Source organism: Catharus ustulatus, chromosome 3 (assembly GCF_009819885.2).
Source record: "Catharus ustulatus isolate bCatUst1 chromosome 3, bCatUst1.pri.v2, whole genome shotgun sequence".
NCBI classification, from domain to species: Eukaryota; Metazoa; Chordata; class Aves; order Passeriformes; family Turdidae; genus Catharus; species Catharus ustulatus.
This window is the reverse complement of record NC_046223.1, coordinates 92,002,883-92,018,465: the sequence shown is the minus strand read 5'-3', so window position 1 is coordinate 92,018,465 and position 15,583 is coordinate 92,002,883. Positions and strand designations below refer to the sequence as shown.

Here is a 15,583-nt window from a genome sequence, read left to right as displayed (position 1 = left end):
CCATACAGTTCTTGGCTACAGCTACAAATGTAGTAACCTCACCTGTAAATATACATCACAACTATACACAGTAAGACTATGCAAACACAAGACAAATCACTTGCATAGGGGATTTTTTACCCCTTAGAAAATAGCAATTGGAACCCAAATGAAATAAATAAAACTCAATGAAAATTACCTTTTTTCTCCCACTTGTGTTATGTTTAGCACATAGAAGCCACCTTTGTTTCTTTTACAAAATGGCAACGTGTAATAGGCACCTCAAGAGTAATAAGCTAGAAAAGCTCCAAATAGCTTTTTGGATTTATTTGTTCAGGGTGTTTGCATGAAAGGTGGCCTTGCAAGAAAGTAAAATGGCTGTTCAAGGAAAGTGAAAAATGACCAAAGTTTTGCTGCTTCTAATTTATTTGATAGATGCACTCAGGCTCAACAACTGCATTTCAGTGATTCTCTGTTTTTTCTTATTTTTATTTTTCTCATTCCTTGAGCTGCAGTGTCCACACTTAAATTTGGCAAAATATTGCTGGCAATGAAACAGAGATCCCTTCTGCATCTCCCTTACATCCTGATTTACATAAACTTGATTTACCTGTATTTGTTTATAATATTTTTTCTTTATTTGCGTATCAACTATGTAAGTGGTGCAGTTGTGTCAAAACACTTACAAATCCCAATTTCCAAAACTAATTTTCATTTGTAAGCACTTATTCTTTCATTTTTATTTATAGTTAAATAGAACTAAAATAGCCTGTTAAGCTTTCATGTATATGAACAATTTTGGCAAGAAAAGCAAAGTAAAGCAAAGCAAGACTAATTCTGAATTATTCTTCTTTCCAAACAGGTAATACAAAGGGAATTATATATTCTTAAAATAAGATTTGTTTCAAAAGAAAGAAGCATGCATCTTAATTCCGCATGTCACTTAGATTGTGTTTGTCCAAAAATAAAATGATTGATGGCAACTGGTTGCTACAGTAGAAAGAAATGCAGTTTGAATTCCAATGTATATTCTTTTAAATACATTACTTTTTCAGAAAACTTCCTGCTGCAGCATGTGTGTTGACTGGTATACACATGCAAAGTCTACATGACATTGTAGAGCTCAATCTTTCATAAAATGGTGCAGCATTCAACAATTTATTTTTACAATACCCAAATATGAACTGTTTGAATGCATACTTGCTTGTTTTACAGTTTAGTCCTCAGAAAGATTAGTAAGTAGTGCTCATAATGTAATTTTTTTAGGTTTTCTCAGGAGAAAAAAAAAAGAACTGAGAAAAGGAATTGGGAAAAGTAGTGTGATTCTAATACATAGTAAAAGAAACTAAAACATGAAAATAAATATTAAAATATTTCAGTATAGTACATTATTTTATATACTTGCCCCATATAAGACTCACATTTATTAGATCTAGTTTTTCGATTTTTTTTTCTTTTCACTTCAGCTTTCTAAAAATTTGGAGGTCAGAAGCTGCAAGGCTGAACAGTTAGAGACAATATTAAGGGACTGGAAAACTCAAATAAAAGATAACACAATATGGAGTTTCTAACTTTTAGGCTTCTGTGTCCCCATTTAGACTTAAATAATTTCCATCTGGGTGTTCAAAAGAGTTCATGTTAGTATATTATCTAATGGTTTAATAATACCTTCATTAGAGGAACTCACTAACTGGCCCAGAAAGAGTGGGAGGATAGTATGAACACCAAAGTTACAAGTCAAGCACTTTTCAGGAACTTATACATAATGTTATGTACTCTACTTGCACAGATATGCTGATTTTAAGAAATATTTAAATGTGGTTTGATGTTATTGCACAAAGTAGTACAGGGTCATGGTCCTTGTGTTCTTATGATCCTCCTATATAAGAAGCATTTACTTATATAATTTTACTTTAAAAAGCCCCACTGCACTCTATGATTTCAGGTGTGGCACTCCACAGATTTTTACACCATAATAAGAGTCACAAAACAACATTACATATCTATCAGTAACAGCACTTACAGTGATTGTAAAAGCTATTAAAATGCAGGCAACCATAATTTCATAATGAAAAACCATGTCTGTATGGAGAAAGAACATTTTTCATCTCTGGTTTTTTACTTTATTGTCCTGGAGCTTTTATACTGCATGTCCCTCTTCTAGTGATTGCTGCACTCTCTAAGAGTCTTGTAGGTCAAACTCAAGGTACTGTGTTTCATAACAAAATCAATTTTCACAATGTTTTTGCTGAAGTTTAAAGAGGTACACTAAGTCTGCACCTTTGATAAAATATAACTGATCAAATTTTTTTTTTAAATGACCATATTTGAGAACTACATTGGTCTACCTATATGACAGAGGTATTCCTATGAATATTTCAGTCACTTTAATACCATCATTGCTAAACAAAATGAAGAGTGTCCTTCATCCAGTCCCTCTGATTGCACAACTAAAACTATTATTTTCACTTACTCCTTTAGGACACTTTCTAGCATTTTTTCCTTCCTAACACATTTTCCCCAAATTGTATTGTTAGGAAAGAAATGCCTTAATTTTTATGCTGCTGATCCTTCGGAGTGATTCCTTACACAGTTCCTCACACATGTTGCTTGTTGTAGAGGAGCTCTGTGCAGCATCAAGTTGTTATAAACGGATGGGCTGGAAGAAATGGACTGTATTTTTTTGTGATGTAACCACAGATAACATATTTATTGATATATATACAGTAATTTCACGAATACAAGTTGCACCAATTTGACTAAGATTTTGCTCCTAAACCGTAAATGTGGCTAATTCTCGGGAGCAGCTAATATGTGAATAATTTTCTGACATTTACAACCTCAGAAGTGCCAACCAGAGTGCCGAGCCGAGCTGCTGCAAAGTCGGCATTTTGCGATTGTTACAAATTGCTACTCTGTTGCACCGCGGGTGGAGCCTGGCTCCCTGCAGGCAGCACGGGGGGCGGGGAGAGAGGAGGGAGAGCTCCCTACCACAGCCCGGGGCAGAGACGGGGGGGGCCCCGCACCGCCATTGCCACGGTTCGGGGAGGAGAGGGGGGCCCTGCGCCGCCACTGCCGCGGCTCAGGGAGGCGGCGGGGGGCTCCGTCCCTGCCTGCCACCACAGGGCAGCGCCGGGCCGTGGTGACCGAGTCCAGTGGCAGCGGCAGCTGGCCCCCAGTGGCCCCGCCGAGCGACAGCACCGGGCTGTGCTTCCTGGCCCCGTCAGCAGCCCCTAGCGGGCCGAGCCTGCACAGCCTTAGCTGAGCCAGTAAACCCCGCCCTGCCGCCATTCTGTTACTATTTGGCAACTTTGTTGCACGCGGGTCCTCGCTGCGAATGACAGAGCAGCTTATATTCAGGTGCGGCTTATTTATGGACAAAAAATGAAATATTTGCCAACAGCCAGAGATGCGGCTTATACTCAGTGCGGCTTGTATTCGTGAATTTACTGTATACACATACATATCTGTATCAGAGTGTAAGCACATATCTTTATACTGACACAAAGATTTACTGGATGTACTATGACAGTTGGAGAGTTGAACCTCTTCCTTCCAAAAGCAGCAGATACAGGACACTCACATGATGCTGGGGAAGAAGCGGCAGAGTTATCAGAAGATATTCTGAGTTCTAGGCACAGCTTTACCCAACTTTGTCTTTAATAATATCCACTAAGGGCATATATATACATTCCTAGATCTATGAAAATAAAAGCTGACATATATACTTGAGCCTTCCTTAAATACCCAGAAAGAACAGGCACATTGCTGAGGAGTTGTTTCTGTGGCAATCCATGAGATAATTCATCCAGCACAAAACTTTATCTTCCTATGTATAAATGAAATTCAGAGTTGCAAATGCAATGAATGCACTATGGGAAAAAAAGATACAAGCATATAAGGCTTCTGTTCAGGCCTTTAATTTTACCAGATACTTTTCCTATTCATCCATTTTCCTGAGTAACCAATAAGTACATGGATATAGGCAACGGGTAAAAGACCCATCAGCCAGTGAATGAAAGTGAACTGTGGTCTGTAATATTTGTATTTTATTGTAACTGCAATTGCTAAATACGTATCGCTACAGTTTCATGCTGAAGTATTTTTTGCAAGATGACAAAACCACAAATGTATCAAAGAGAAAAACATATGAACTCTGATGGAAGCTCCAGGAACAGGAAATGTTTTTTAAATACATGTCCCTAAAATTCCAGTAGAACTCAAATACTATTTTGGAACAACCCATATAAGTTTTCAATTTACAGGAAACAGTTCCTGAACTGCACATTTTACTACATTAATAAAGCTCAGATTTTAGCTACCATTCAAATTCTTAATAAATAATACACAGAACTAGAAGTTCTGTGATCTGTACATAGAATCTATTGATATAAAGAGCACTCTGTATATCTGTTTAAATAAAAAGTCACTAATCTGAGTTCACCAAAGGCTAGACTGAAAAGCAGAAGTACAACAGGTATGCTGGAGGCCATGTTGGTGTGATAATGTTAAGTGCCATGGCGTCTTACTCTCCGGAGCCCTTCCTGAAAACAGAGCTCAAAGTTTCTGTCATTGTCTGGCATAGCTGAAGTCTCTGCACTTACTGAGTGCAGATGTGTCTGTCTCCCCAGAAACAGATGAATCTTGAAGTCCAAAATTGTTTAGCTTTTTAGTACCTCAGTGGACTAAATCTGGTTAAGTAACTTTGAGAATTGAAAGAAAAAACCCAAGCCTTCCTTCTAACTGAATTGAATTCACACAGTAACTGAAGTCTCAATAATTCTAATTAAATTAGACCGGTCCCAAGTCTTGAAAAAGCAGTTCTTTAAATTTGTATGACTTTGTTAAAAAAAACCCAAAAAACTATTTTTTCCTTTGCATTCTGTTGGAAAAGAGTAACATGGGTGGAGATACAATCAACTGATAATGTTTAGCCTGCAAATGCCTGTAGAGTTATTTTGTACCAATCTAGACTGTTCTCCATCAGATAAATAACCAAGTGACAAGTTGTGACTGAGCTAAGTGACAGCAGACATGCATTTTTGGTAATGGGCTTCTGAAAGATCCCATTGTTCAATGATCAAATGCTGCACTGCATGATGGCAGACAAATCTGGCTCTGTGGCTAACACTGCCTGTATTTTTTATGTAGGATCTTATGAATAAAACTGCATACACTATGAATATTTAAGAACCATATGCAGGCTAGATCATCAATTGAGAGACGCCCTTCACTTAGATCTCTATATAACAAATATAAATATTTATTACATTGTACTTGTAATAACATCATTTATAATACTAAAACATGAACAGCTGCATCAGCATTTTCTTTTATACTCTGTCTAGCATAGAAAATAATTTTCATCCGAAAACTTTGCAACTAATGTCAAGGAGAGAATTATTTCTGCCAAGTAAGGACAGAATGAAGGGGATGACAGAAGAACAAAAAATATTTCTGCAACATTAATACATAGATGCAAGAGTTTTATAGATTTTATTAGTGAAGTCCATTGAATAACTCTGATTAAGACAATCAAATCAAAATAAATGAATTCAAATCAAGAAAATAATTTAATCAAGTCTGATTTAGACCACATTATTAATATGCAAGAAAATCATAGCAGTGATGAGTCTGGAAGAAATATTCACTTTAGTACTGCACTGCTCTCTGGACAGTTCTTCTGGTTTCGCGAGGAAAGCTTTATTTATTCAGTCTAAGAACTTTACAAATAAGAGATAACCTTCAGTTTGCACAGGTAAGCAAAAAACTCTAGACCCGCAGGTTCCCAGATACCAAAGATTTAGTGCTGACTCTGGATTCTGCTATTAGAAAAACATTAAAAACTTGCCATTATTTTAACTCCATATTTATGTTGCTGCATTTTTTCACAGTAAGTGTATGTATACTTTTCATGGACAATATTATCCAAAATCTGAATAAATCCACTATACCTTGATCTCACAGCATCCTTCTAAACCTCAAAAGGGTCTTTCAGATAATATAAACATTATCCTGTTTATTGCTACTGTACTAAAAAGAAAATTTGATTTTTCAAGTCACAGCAGATACATGTTGTAAAGAGCTTAGCTGTTTTTCGAAGTGCCTTGGGCATAAATAGCTAATCAATCATATTTAATCAATATGTTGTTCAGCCATGCAGATTCCCATGTCTATAATTCCAGCTTCATTCTAATGATCTTTAGTCTCAGTACATTCTTCATTGATTTTTTTTTCTCACCCAGAAAAGGCACAGAAATAGAAAAGCGTTACATTTTAAAACTTGGAAACATCATTTTAGGGGAAAAAAAAAAAAAAAAAAAAAGAAAGCAACCCCTATTAGCTATTATTGTATTCAATATATTTTCGTATTTTAAGGTTTGGAACAACCTTAAAAGTCTTCGTAGTTGTCCAGGCCTTACTCTAATTGACAATGTCCTACTCTGATTATAGGAATGGGCTTTGAAAGTATCAATTTCTCACTTTATAGTAGTTATTATAGCAGTAGCACAGGATTAAAAATACCATGAATAGGAAGCTTAGGTCTTTACTACATAAAGTTTCCATCTACATCCAGGACTGGGAAACAGAATGAATTTAAAAGCACTAAGAATTTCCATTTAAACTATTAAGCAAAGCCTCCACAACCACAATTTTGTGGATTGCAGTCGCATGTAGATGTTAATTATTCTTTTAAAATCCTAAAGTGTGACAAAATGCCTCTTATTGTTAGTCTTTTCATTGTCTATGTTGTCACTGAACAAGCATGAGCATAACTGTTTCAGTTTGTTTGAAAACTATTGAAAAATGCAAATAACCATTGATCTTAGAATAAACAGCTGAACGTGGCATTTACTTTCATATTAAATAATTTGAAATGAGAGGAAGAACAGCGTGACATTAAAAGCACAATCTATCTTATTGTGTGGTTCTTTTCCAGTGACTTTGTAAAAGTACTGTTCTCAACTTTTTCCATAAAATAACAAGAATCTGCATCTGGTGGGTTTGATCAGTGAACTGAGAGGCGAGAAAGAGTATTTGCATTTAAAATTGCTCTTTAATCTGGCTGTCCTAGACCTAGGAGCTGTACCAGCTTCACAGTGTCTCAACAGACCAGCCTATTTCTTGTAAACGAATTATGTGTTTGTTTGTAAAAGCAAGAAGCTCATCTAAGTATTCAAATTATGACGAGCGATGAGTGGCTTTCTGTGAAAAAGTCCACTTTTTTAACCAAGAGTGAAAATGTAGATAGAGGTAAAATACAAAGCAATGTGTATTGAACATTTCCCCAAATATATTCTCTTTTGGTAATTCTTTCCATCTGGTGCAAGGGAACAAGTGGTAAGTCACTTCAAAACTCACATCAGACCTCTTATAAAGGCTCAGTTTAGCTTCTAAAAAAATGTAAAGAAAAATATAATTGGACAGTTTATTACTAACTTTTGATTCAGAAGGAAAAAATACACATACAGGGTCAAATGCCCTCCAAAACAGAATCTGAAAGCAAAAGTAGTCTTGCCTTACAGTAATTTCACAGCTATAAGGCGCACCCTTTTGACTAAAATTTTCCCCTGAACCCGGAAGTGCGCCTTATATGATGTACAAAGCTGCGACATTTGCCACCCTGGAAGTGTGAGCCGTGAGGGGAGCCTGCAGTGTCATGGCAGCCAGGTGGAGGCGGGCCCGGGGACCCATGGCTGCCAGGTTGAGGCGGGGCCTCAGCCAGCAACTGCACGGGGGGGGAAGCTGGGGGTGGATCCTCACTGCAAAAAAAAAAGTGCGCCTTATAGTCCAGTGCCCCTTACATGATCTACAAAGTTGCGAATTTTGCCGACGCCCAGGGGGTGCACCTTATGGTTGTGAAATTACTGTAGATTTGGATTAAGCACCCTTACAATATTGAGTGGAAAAGACTGGATGCTCAAATCAAAATATACTGTGCTGAACACTGGCTTTGCCCAGTCAAGTTGCCCCATCCCTAAAAATGTCCTTGGCCAGGTTGGATGGGGATTTGAGCAACCTGGTCTAGATAAAGGTGCTCCTGCCCATGGCAGGGGCATTGAAACTACATGATCTGTAAGGTCCCTTCCAACTAAAACCATTCCATAATTCCATCATTCTGTTATTTATTGCCTCAATAGCAGCAGACCTACTCAAGTACTCTTCACTTCTATATAAGTCATGAATCTCAATCTGTCATGCCTATTGCCTGTTTCACAACTCACCAACAAGACCTTAGCCTTTAGAGGGCCCTCAGGTTCTTCTCCACAGAACTGCTCTGCAGCAGGTCAGTCCCCAGCCTGTGCTGGTGCCTGGCATTATTCTTCCCCAGGTAAAGGATACTGTATTTTCCTTTGTTGAGTTTCAGACCGCTCCTCTCTTCCCATCTGTCCAGCTTGTCAAAGTCCCTCTGAAGGGTTGCACAGTCCCGTGGGTATCAGCCACTCCTCCCAGCTTTGTGGCATCAGCAAACTTGCTGAGGAGGCCTCTGCTCCTTCATGCAAGTCTCTGATAAATACCTTAAACAATACTGGGCTCAGTATTGAACCTTGGCAGACACCAGTGACAGGCCTCCAACTGACCCTGTGCCACTGATCACAACCCTGTGGGATCTGCCATTCAGCCATTTCTCAATCCACTCCCTTGTCTCCCATGTAACTGTTCCATTGGGTTTGTGGGGCCAGTTTTTGGTAGTGGGGGGGCTATAAGGGTGGCTTCTGTGAGAAGCTGCCAGAAGAATCCCCCATGTTTGTCAGAGCCAATGACAGCTGGCTCCGGGACAGAACCACCACTGGCAAAGGCTGGGCCAGCCAGAGTTGATAGTAACCCCTCTGTGATAACATATTTAAGAAGTGAAGAAAAAAAAAAAGAAAAAAAGAAAAATAAAAAAAAGATGCTCAGATGTAACTGTGGCCAGAGAAGAGTGGGGTGAGAAAATGTGAGAGGAACAGCTCTGCAGACACCAAGGGGAGTGCAGAAGGAGGGGCAGGAGATGCTCCGGGTGCCAGAGCTGAGATTCCCCTGCGGCCCCTGGTGAAGCCCATGGAGAGGCAGCTGTGCCCCTACAGCCCAGGGAGGGCCATGGGGATGTAGAGATCCACCTGCAGCCTTTGGAGGAGACCCACACTGGAGCAGGTGGATGCCTGACAGAAGGCTGTGACCCCATGGGAGGCCTGTGCTGGAGCAGGCTCCTGGCAGGAATCTGCAGGCCTGTGGAGAAAGGACCCCATGCTGGAGCAGGGACAGAGCTCCTTTCCCTGAGCAGCAGCAGAAACAATCTGCCTGAACTGACTGCAATCCTCATTCCCTGCCGCCCTGCGCCTGGGGAGGGGACAGATTGAGAAGGAGATGGTGGGGAGGGAGGGGAGGTGTTTTTAAGGTCTTATTTTGCATCTCATTATCCTGCTCTGGCTTTGTTAGTAATAAATTCAATTAACATCCCCAAATTGAGTCTGTTTTGCCCTTGATAGTATTTGGTAAGTGATTTCTCTCCCGGCTTTTATCTCAACTCATAAACCTTTCATTCTATTTTCTCTCCCCTGTCCAGTTGCAGAGGGGAGTGACAGAGATGCTTTTGTGGGTGCCAGGCATCCAGCCAGTGCCAACCCACAACTATCTCATTTCAACCCAAGAGTTTTCTCACTTTTACACTTCTGAATCTCTCCTGGACCTCACCAGGGAAGTGAGCATCTGTCTGCAGCTTAGTTGTTGGCTTTGGTTAAAACACAACACCAAGTCACAAACCCTGGACCACCCCTCTGGATTCCAGAAGCTGCATAGCAGCTGCCAGTTACACTCTCCATCCAAATTCACACCCAATGAACTGCTTTCAAAAAGAAGACTATTCACATGGCAATTACCTTCCCTTTGCATGTATTTTCTAATGTCAGTACCTCCTCTTCCTGCAGGGAAGAAGTTCCTCTAAGATATTATCAGGCTACACTCAATATAAAGCAAATTTCAAAGGCAAGTAAAGAAAAAGGCATGAGGTGAGTCACTCCTCCTTCCTGCTCCAGTCCTCTTCTTTTCTGAAAGTTGTTCCAAATGTTTTTCCCTCTGGCTAGGCCTGACATTCAAAATGTTGCACATGAATATATTCATCACAATGACAGGACTTTTCTTGAGAAACCTTCAGACATCTGTTTTTATGGATTCTCAGAAAGGCCATCAGGAAACCTCAAAATATTTATATATTGGATAATCCAAACTTTTAAATGCTTATCCAAACCAATTTGAACAGTTAGATGTTTCAAGGTCAAACAGTCAATACAATCTCTGATTAGTAGTGCTCAGCAAATGGCTAAAGATTTTTTTTTCAGGAAATGCTGTGTAAACATTTTTTTAAAAAAATCCAATGTAGCCATTTGATTCTATTTCTTGAATTCACTTTCAGATCAACATTCAAGTGACTGTTTTTCATTAGAGCAAACAAAAATAAAGCATATAGATACTCACAATCAATAACAGTGCATTCATATGAACCACTAACCAAAACAATAGTGATTGCGAATAGTAGGAAAAAATGGTGTGAAATACTGCAATCAAAAATGAAAAATATAAACTCATAAGGAAATTCTAATACACTGTTGTTTGCTTAGAAGCAAGAAAATAAAGTAAATTGGATAAATTATTCATTACAAATTAGTTTTAAATCTGTAGGATTAAGAGGGAGAGAACAACAATTACACATGACATTTGCTGCAGGTCAACAAATAGATTCACTTGCTTTCAGTATCCAGCCAGGTATATGATTTATTAAATCGTTTATGTAGGAAGAAAAACTGTGTTGATTACTTCTAGAAAAAAAAAAGTATTTTTTCCTAAAAAATCATTTACAATATTATATTCAGTTATGTGACAATGAACTTTTCCTTCTACCAGCACAGCATCAGAGTTCTAGTTATCACTGCCCATAAGATAGCAAAATGATTTAGATTGAACTTACAAACTTTTGTAATATGACAAAAAATTTTCATTGCAAACTGGTGCATGATAGCAATCTCATATATTCCTAGTTGTGGAATACAGATGTTGAAAGGACACAGGAGATGGAAGACTCCAAACCATGTGAATTTTGACCTATAAGGTACGTTTTTTTTGCTGCTATCTAAGAAAGGGAAAAAAAAAGCCACAAGTACATAAGTTTGTTTTTATTTGACTAACGTATCACAAATTAAATGGACTCTTTTAATTGCCTGTATGTTTTGTGCTCCTGAGAGTGTAGGCATTTCAAAAATATGGGGAACTGGCTGAATGCCTATCTAACCTTGATAATCCAGCTGCCTCAATTTCTCCTCCTGCTTTCCATATATTTATCATCCAGAAAATGTGCAAGAAATGCTCCCTAAAAGATGTTTAATACTCTAGGACATTTACTAGTACTGTAAATGAAAAAAATAAATTACTTCAATTATAATCCTAATTTACATTACAAGGGTTCTGTATCTGCACAGAAAGGAAGGTCTCATACATTTTGATACTAACAGACAGTAACCCACTGTCTGTCAACTAACATATAGTTTTGAAATTCCATTTCTTAGCAGCACTTTTAGCTCATTCATTAATGGAAAATATGTTGAGGTAAAAAATACAGGAGGGACTTTTTTCCCCTCCTTTTTTGCTGCTGTTGCTCAGTTGTGATTCTTAGAACTAACAGAATGTGCATCCCTGATTTTAAGTGACGATGATCTAGTCACTACGCTACAAATACACATGGCTGACTGAAGCTATAACAACAAAGAATAATTTCTGTTTAATTTTCCCTTCTTCTGTTCTAGGAAGACTGGTAATTGAATAAAAGTGCATCTTTCCCTGGTGGTAAGATTAGGGAATAGATCAGATGTTCATCTTAGTCTTGGACTTGCTATGGTTGGAAAAATTCAGACATCATATTTGATATCACTTTCTTCTCTATTTGGATATCTGTTGTTATGGTGATAGTTCCAGGAGGAAACATTAATGAGGATGACTTGAAAGCTTTGATGCGCACAGCACAATTATTTTTAACACTTCATAAGAAAAGGTGACAGTCAGTTAGCACTGCTTCTGGTTAAAGACACATTATTGTATCAGCTTTCACAAAAACTAGCTGAATTTCTATTTGTTATGTATCTGTAACACAGTGTTGAATACAAATATGTAATAGAAAGGATTTGGAACAACAACACGCTTCATCCCCGCCCCCCCTCATTTTCTCACATAGGATATAAGCTGTTCTTAGGAACTTGGTTACAGTAAAAATTGACTTTAAGTATATAACATAAACTTTAGAGTATCTGTATTGCTCTTTTGTGACACCCCAAGAACTATCCAGCATGATCTCTCACATCCAAAATAAGCTGTGAACAGATCTACAAAGCCGCATCCCCCAGCACAGGCCTGCAGACACATTGCATCACCCAGAGCGTCGTTCACCTGTGGAGAAAAGCGTTACAGAAGGGAGCTTTCTGCCTGGACTATTCCATCTCGGAAGGCCTTGGTGCTCATCACAGAGCTTGGCTCACACGTTGTGAATGAAGGCATTTACTCACATAGTCCTCGTAGGCCTCGTGTGCGGGCGGTGGGGGTGGTCTGTAACCCGGCACGGACGGGGCTCCCCTGGCCCGAGGGGTGGGAACGCCCCTGGCCACCGGTGGGACAGGGAGCGCTCCACGCGTCACCGGCGCTCCTCGGGGTGCTTGGGCACCTCGTCCAGGCAGCGGGGGAGGAATGGCACCCCCCCGGCCCCTGCGGGGAGCAAAAGGCAATGAGAACTCCAGCGTGTACAACGAGCGAAGACATGCGTGTGCTGCTCCATTTTAAAGGCTCTCATGTCTTTACTGCTATTTAAAGCATCATGTAACTCTGGGGTTGTGGCAGCTACAATGTCAAGCACTTTTAGGCAATATCTCAGGCAGAACTCATATTATGGAAAGGCATTATTTTTAAATCATCCAGTGCCTTTTGCACCTGATCCTCTTGTCGCTTGTACTAATAAAATTCTGAATCATTGTAATTCACACAGTCACAGAATTACTCCAAAGCTGTTCTAGAGAAGATGAAGAAAATGAGGAACCTCTATTGTTGATTTCAAACTATTTTACAAGAGCAGTCATCACTCTCATTTTCATGTTTAGTGGTGGGTGGGAGAAATAGATTGGCAGAAGATATTGCAGGAAGCAGAAACTTGCAAGGCAAAGTAGAAAAAGAATATAAATGGAGAGGAATAACTTTTCTTCCTGTCTAATTTAGTTCAGCACAAAGGACTGGTACTGTGGGATTCTACCTTCCCCCACTGCACAGAGAATAGAGCATATAGACAAGCTTGGAAGGAGGTTTAGCATCCTCCTGGCTATTTATGCTATACCTCCCTTGCTGTACAAACTGGTAAGTCAGAAGAAGCTGTTACCATTTAAAAAGTCATATGATGAAATAGAAGGGGGGTAAATCAGGGTAGCAGTCTGTGAGTTTTGTTTCAGAGCAGTATGCTCCTGGGTGTGCTGTCTTTTTGGATGACTGTGAATGCCAGGTATAGCAACCATGCATGATACCCAGTTCCACAGTTGCAAATAGAACTCAGGTCTCCTGTAGCAGCAGGAACTGTGGTTTGTTCCCTGCTGAGACAGCCAAACCCACTGCATTAGCTTGTGATGTTCATTACTTTACTACAAATTTCAGTAGCAGATTTTAGACCTGCATAATCACTGAATGGTTTGTGTTGGAAGGGACCTTCAGAGATTCTCTAGTCAAAACGCCATGCCTTGGGCAGGGATGCCTTTCTTAGGTGCTTTGAACCCGATGTAAAAGCTGCAAGTTTGTTGCAATGACATTCTGAACATCATTATTAAGTCAAGCTCTTCAGAGATCATGGATGTAAGGAAGACTGAGCCCAGAAACTCTTTGAGTAGAAGATGATCAAGAATGCCAACTGCAAAAAATATTCTATGTAAGCGCATCATATTATCAATTTAAAAAGCTCATTTGGGAAAAACTGATGGTAAACACAGTGGACACCTTCAGGGACAAAACCTCAGTGGTCATAGTAAAGATCAGCCCATTCAATTACTCAAGAACTTCTTTGTCAGCATAACATAAGGTATCCACATAACCTATTTCCTCCAAAGTAAAAGTCCATTTTTTTAGGGCTTATCTTTATAGGGTTTCTCTCTTTGGAGAGAAGACTAGAAGTAGCTAGGTAACTTAGGTGCCTGAAGCAATGAAGTTCTTAAGGGTTCATAGTGAAAAACAAGTCTGAGAGAATGTTCTAAGATTTTTATACTGGTCTTAAAAACAAGCAGAGATATGTTATTTAGATATGAAAAAATATTTCGACACATTCACATCCCAATATTTTTAGATTATGCCAATCAAATTCACTTAAAACTGATAACCCATCAACAAGTAACATAATATGCAGTTTATATATAGGTATATTTGTGTATGCATACAATATAGCTGCAATATGTAGAAAAAGTAATTATTTGAAAAAGAAAGTTCCACCTAGACTATGTGGCCTTCTCTGACTTCACTACTGTTTTGACCAGGTATTTTATGCTGCTGACCATGTTGCCTTAGTACTAGCATAAAAGTATTCTTTCTTAGAAATATCCTTTTCCTGTCTACATAATCTACTCTCATTTGTTGTCACCCACTGTACCCTGTGAACTGTAGATCAGAAAATCCAGAACAACACAGACCACACAGAAAACAAATCTTTCAGTTTACTGACTAGGATGTGTATGTAATTTTATTTGTTTTTTTTAAACTATGGGGTTTTTTACTATTGCCTACACTTTGTAAAGCTGTTAACATAATAGTTCAGGTTACCACACCTTGAAGGAGCTGCAGGTGGCACACGGATCCCTCTTCCTCGAATGCCCCGTCCACGCGATGAATCCTCAGAACCATTCAGATACGAAAGTTCTCTCAGCTGCTCCTGGCGAATTTCATCATTATAATCCTGAAGTGCAAAAGGTGAAACTTTTTGAAACTTTGTATTTTGGCTGAGCTGGAAAACCACCCAAACCAGCAATTCCATAGATGGTATTTCAGTGAACTGTTCTGCATTATCACTGGTATGCTGAAAAATTGGACAAATGGGACAACTACCTATAATATATGGACAGAAAAGTGTGTATGTATGGGTAGTGAAGGTGGTCATGAAGAACATTAACATGTAAAAAAACCCACAAAAGGCACAGAAGGCATAAAAACACAGAAATGTATCTGTATACAAAATGCAGATGGACTCTCACATACAAAAGGTACTGATTTCAAGTGACTTGTACTTAGACCAAAAAAAAGTGTTTTATAAATATTTTTTATTCTTGGCAAACTTCCCTGGTTTTTTGCACTTAAAATACAAATTCTACCTTATATTGGACATTAAAGTGACTGGATGATTTAATTCAATACCAATGAGCATCACTAAATGTAGCCTTCACTTATTTTTTATATCCTGAAAGGAGCTCTCTCTTTAGGAGTCAAGTAACAAAGCTATGTTTACTATTAAGAAATTAATAAATGAAATAAAATAAGCCCATTTCAAGTCAACAGGGTATCAGCTTCAGCACTGCAATTTCTCTTGGCTCAGTGAACAGAACACCAGATGAACTTCCTTTTCTTA

The 15,583-nt window shown here is 38.8% G+C and overlaps 1 protein-coding gene across 9 annotated transcripts in view; it reads right to left on the bottom strand.

Moving 5' to 3' along the window:
• KHDRBS2 (KH RNA binding domain containing, signal transduction associated 2) overlaps positions 1–15,583 on the bottom strand; it is a 359,637-nt gene that overhangs the window by 120,258 nt on the left and 223,796 nt on the right. For all 9 annotated transcript variants that reach the window (XR_004417327.2, XR_004417324.2, XR_004417326.2 and 6 more), the window contains exons 5-6: positions 14,790–14,917; positions 12,510–12,705 (exon numbers count right to left, since the gene is read on the bottom strand). Coding sequence is in view for 2 of the 9 variants with exons in the window: in XM_033054296.2 (XP_032910187.1) it covers positions 12,510–12,705; positions 14,790–14,917 (324 nt within the window). In the remaining 7 variants the exon portion in view is untranslated. The remainder of the gene's footprint in view (positions 1–12,509; positions 12,706–14,789; positions 14,918–15,583) is intronic.